The sequence below is a fragment of the Pteropus alecto genome, unplaced genomic scaffold (genome assembly GCF_000325575.1).
Source record: "Pteropus alecto unplaced genomic scaffold, ASM32557v1 scaffold547, whole genome shotgun sequence".
In the NCBI taxonomy this organism is placed as follows: Eukaryota; Metazoa; Chordata; class Mammalia; order Chiroptera; family Pteropodidae; genus Pteropus; species Pteropus alecto.
This window is the reverse complement of record NW_006440629.1, coordinates 103,483-107,636: the sequence shown is the minus strand read 5'-3', so window position 1 is coordinate 107,636 and position 4,154 is coordinate 103,483. Positions and strand designations below refer to the sequence as shown.

General features: G+C 33.1%; 1 protein-coding gene across 1 annotated transcript; it reads right to left on the bottom strand.

The window, feature by feature from the left end:
* Window positions 1–3,206: 3,206 nt before the first annotated feature.
* On the bottom strand, window positions 3,207–4,154 carry LOC102886926 (olfactory receptor 8J1-like). Its single transcript, XM_006917436.1, has one exon. It carries the CDS (start codon window positions 4,152–4,154, stop codon window positions 3,207–3,209), a length of 948 nt encoding a protein of 315 aa, XP_006917498.1.

Sequence of the window (4,154 nt, the reverse complement as noted above, 5' to 3'; positions counted from 1 at the left end):
ATTTACAAAACTCTATTTATTTGCAAACATTGACTTTGTAAATTACAACCTTAAAACTGGATCTGCATAACGGTACTCTATATAACTTGTATAATTATGCAAATTTACTGAAATAAAAAAATATTACTAAAAACCAATTTATTAACAATTAATTTACATTAAGTGAATTTTATGGTGTATATGTACTACCTCCATAAAGCTGTTGAAAACAGCATTAAGTAACCGTATAGGAATTTTTTTATGTTATGAATACATTCCAATTTATCCAGCCTTTATAAAATCTGTAGCATCATTAATTATCATGCATATTCTTATATATTTAAATTTATTTAGATATTGTATGATGAAGATATGAACTAAACATAATTTGATGATATGCAGTTTTGTGCAGTGGTTAGGAGTGTTTGAATCCTAGCTCTGTCATTTATTAACTGGAAGACTTTAGTAATTTATTTATTATTCTCAAAGGCTCAGTTACCTTCTCCGAAAATTGGCTTAAAATAAAAATGACAATTTGAATTGGGTAAAAAATATGAATTGCTATGATTATCTAACTTGTAAATTGCTTAGCACTAATTGCCAGAAACAGTTAGTGTACTTCGTAAAAATTAAATATTTTTTAATTCATCAGAGATGAATTCTTTATCTCAAAACTAGTCATCAGAGATGATACAAAATTTTTAATTCTTGACTTTTCTTATTATCTTCCTGTTTTAGGAATTGTGATGACATTTTACCCTAGCCTACAAATTGTTTCAACTTTGCTTTTTCATGGATCATAATCTTAATCTTGGTGTATGCTCAAGGTCTTTGTGATTGGTTTCTATCATCATAAGTAGGTCACAATAAACAGTGTCAGTCTCCAGTGAACACCAGAAGAAGTTATTAGGCTTTAGGGCAGTTTTCTAAGTTGGTTTCTGATTTTTTTTTTTTTTTTGCTTCCCTCTATAGTTAATATGCTCAAGTCACAATTCAAAAATGCCACATAGTCTTTTAGTGCTGTATCACTTGTTACTGTAATATGATGCTCTTGCATTATTTTTCTAATTTTATGTGGTCTTAAAGAGATGTTTAGGTTATTCATACACAGAATATATCTTATGTAGGCTATGAATACATATAGCATAAAGCACATTATCTCATAATATCTTCATGCTTTCCACCTCTTTTCTCCACCTCATTTTCTTTGGTCTTCAATGTCTTACCCATTCATATTGTCACCTGGCCTTTTCATCCGATTTGACTATGGGTGGTGAACACAATGCAATATTGAATTGTACACATGAAATGATATCACCTTTGATTACCAGAATGAGAAGATACTCTCAAATTTCCTTAAATAAATAGTAATTTTTACAAGATCACCCTTTTCTGTGTACAATGTAATAGTAGTGTCTACACATTTACAGACACACTAAATTCACAGTGCATCATCTAATTACTCTAAGCACTGTCATTTTTTTAATATGATATCTTTTCAAAAGTGAGTAATATATGGAATTAATTGCTGAAACCCAAGTACCCTGATCTACAAGAGAGAGGAGGTATAGAACAGACAAGGTTGAGGTTATTTACTCAATGGTTTTATGAAGAAACTTTTGAAGATTAAGAAACATATTCAGAAATTTCCTTCTTCATAAAGTACTCACAGCATTGTTAGTTCTCACAAGAAATTAAAAAAAATAGACTTAATCCACTTTGTCATTAAATACTGAATGTTTTAACATTCTCTTTCTACTTAAGGGTCCAAATGAAATGAAGTATTTTCTAGGATATTCTTCACGTTTTAGGTACATTGCCAGTCAAAGAGTAAAACATTTTCAGAAAATTAATTTCAAAAAACCATTGTTGTTCTTGGTTACATAAATTATATAAATAGTACTCTATTAATTTATTATCACATTGGTTAACTCAATTCTCATTTAATGAGTCTGAGATATAGTCTGGCCACATTTTTATATTCAAAGTTGTACAATAGATTTTCAGATGACTGATCAAAAACTATTACTCAGCCATAAGAGGAGACGAAATACTGCCATGTGCAACAACATGAATGGATCACTTATGCTAAGCAAAATAAGTCAGGTGGAAAGGGTTGAGAACCTTATGATTTCACTCATTTGTGGGATAAAAACTGAAAGCAACAAGTGAACAAGAAGAAGAAACAAAAACTCATAGTGGTTACCAGAGGGAAAGGGGGGAAGGGGAAAGGTTAATAAAAGGAAAAGGGGTCATATATATGGTGACATAAATTTGACTTTGGGTGGTGAACACACAATGCAATATACAGATGATATATTATTGAATTGTACATTTAAAACCTATATAATTTTATTAACTAATGTCATCCCAATAAATTTAATTAAAAAAATAAGAGAACAGAAAAAAGTTAATTATAACAATTACATTTTTATTCTTACAATCTAAGGAACTTTCACAAATGTGGTTCATTGAAAGAGTAATAATATCACACCGCAGTACACTTAATGCACACATTAAAGAAGACTGATACTTAGAGAGAAAAAAAGTTTTATAAAATCCATTGTTTAGCAATAGTACCCAGAATGAAAGCATATTAAAAAATGATACTCTGTGTCTTTCATAAAAAAAATTGTATAAATTACACCAATAGAAGCAAAAATAATTTTAATTGTATATTGGTTAGCATTCAGAACATAAATTCATCAGGGTGTATTTTTTCTTTATTCAAATGATATTATAAGTTAGGGATTTTTATTTTAAATATATTTGTCAGTTTAACTTTGTTAATTGTCTATGGAAAGGTCTTTAGCCATCTGCAATTAGAATTCCTCAAGATGCAATGATTCATTATAGCCAAACATATCCAGGTAGAAAAAAGGGGCCAAAGAATAAGAAAGATCGACTTTTCTCATCCATATTTTGTGGCTCTGTTTTAACTTACTTAATCATTGTTAACTGACTTCTCTCCTGACTCCTGAAAATATTTATTTCAACCTAGCTACTTGCATACGCCTTAGCAAAGTTAGTCAATAGTATTTTTGTTTCTGTATTAATCTTATAAGTCCAAGAGCTTCAGTTTATTTTTTAATTCAATGCCTCCCAAACCCTAGCTCCTTTTAATTCCCAGGATTATTTGAAACCTGTAAGTCAGCCACTTGGCCTTTGCTTTCTCTGATATAATGGCAGTCTATCTTAACCATCTCCTTACTTATTGAGTTCTAAAATTACATCGAGTTAGAAGAACAGCATGAATTTGTCAGAAATCTCTTTAAGGCAGCCTTCACGTCCTTATTGCGCAGGCTGTAGATCATAGGATTCAGCATGGGGATCACCAGTGTATAAAACACAGAAGCCATTTTATCAGTATCTAATGAATGGCTAGTTCTAGGCTGCAAATACATGAATAGGAGCGTCCCATAGAAAACTGTGACTGCCATCATATGTGAAGCACATGTGGAAAAGGCTTTCTTCCTTCCTTCTGATGAACGTATCCTTAGGATGGACAAAACGATGTTAAAATAAGAGACTAGAACTATAATCATGGAACAAGCCAAATTTGTAGCCGCAGATATAAAGATGACTGTTTCTGGGAAGTAAGTATCAGAGCAGGACAATGCTAACAGAGGGACAGTATCACAGTAAAAGTGATTGATTACATTGGAAGAGCAATAAGACATAGAGAATACAGAAGATGATGTCACAATAGCTGTGGAAAAGCTATAGAGGTAAGTGAGGGATACCAGCAGAAGGCAGACCCGGCGAGATATCACCACCATGTAGAGCAGGGGATTACAAATGGCCACGTAGCGGTCATAGGCCATCACAGCTAACATGGAAACCTCAGCTACAATGAAAACCAAGAACCCTCCCAGCTGGGTGGCACACTCGTAGTAGGAAGTGGTTTTCTTCTTGACTAAACAGTTGATCAACATTTTAGGAGCAATGACAGTAGAATCACCAAGATTGATGATAGCCAAATGTCGGAGGAAAAAATACATGGGGGTCTGAAGTTGGGAGTCCACACTGGTGAGGGTGATGATGCCCAGGTTCCCGGCCACGGTCAGCCCGTAGATGACCAGGAAAACCAAGAAGAGTGGGATCTGGAGGTCTGCACGGTCTGACACACCTGTGAGAATAAACTCAGTGACCCAGGTGAAATTTCCAGGAGCCAT

What these genes read in the sequence shown, in the direction of transcription:
- LOC102886926 (XM_006917436.1), bottom strand. Translation starts at nt 4,154, where the DNA reads ATGGCTCCTGGAAATTTCACCTGGGTCACTGAGTTTATTCTCACAGGT.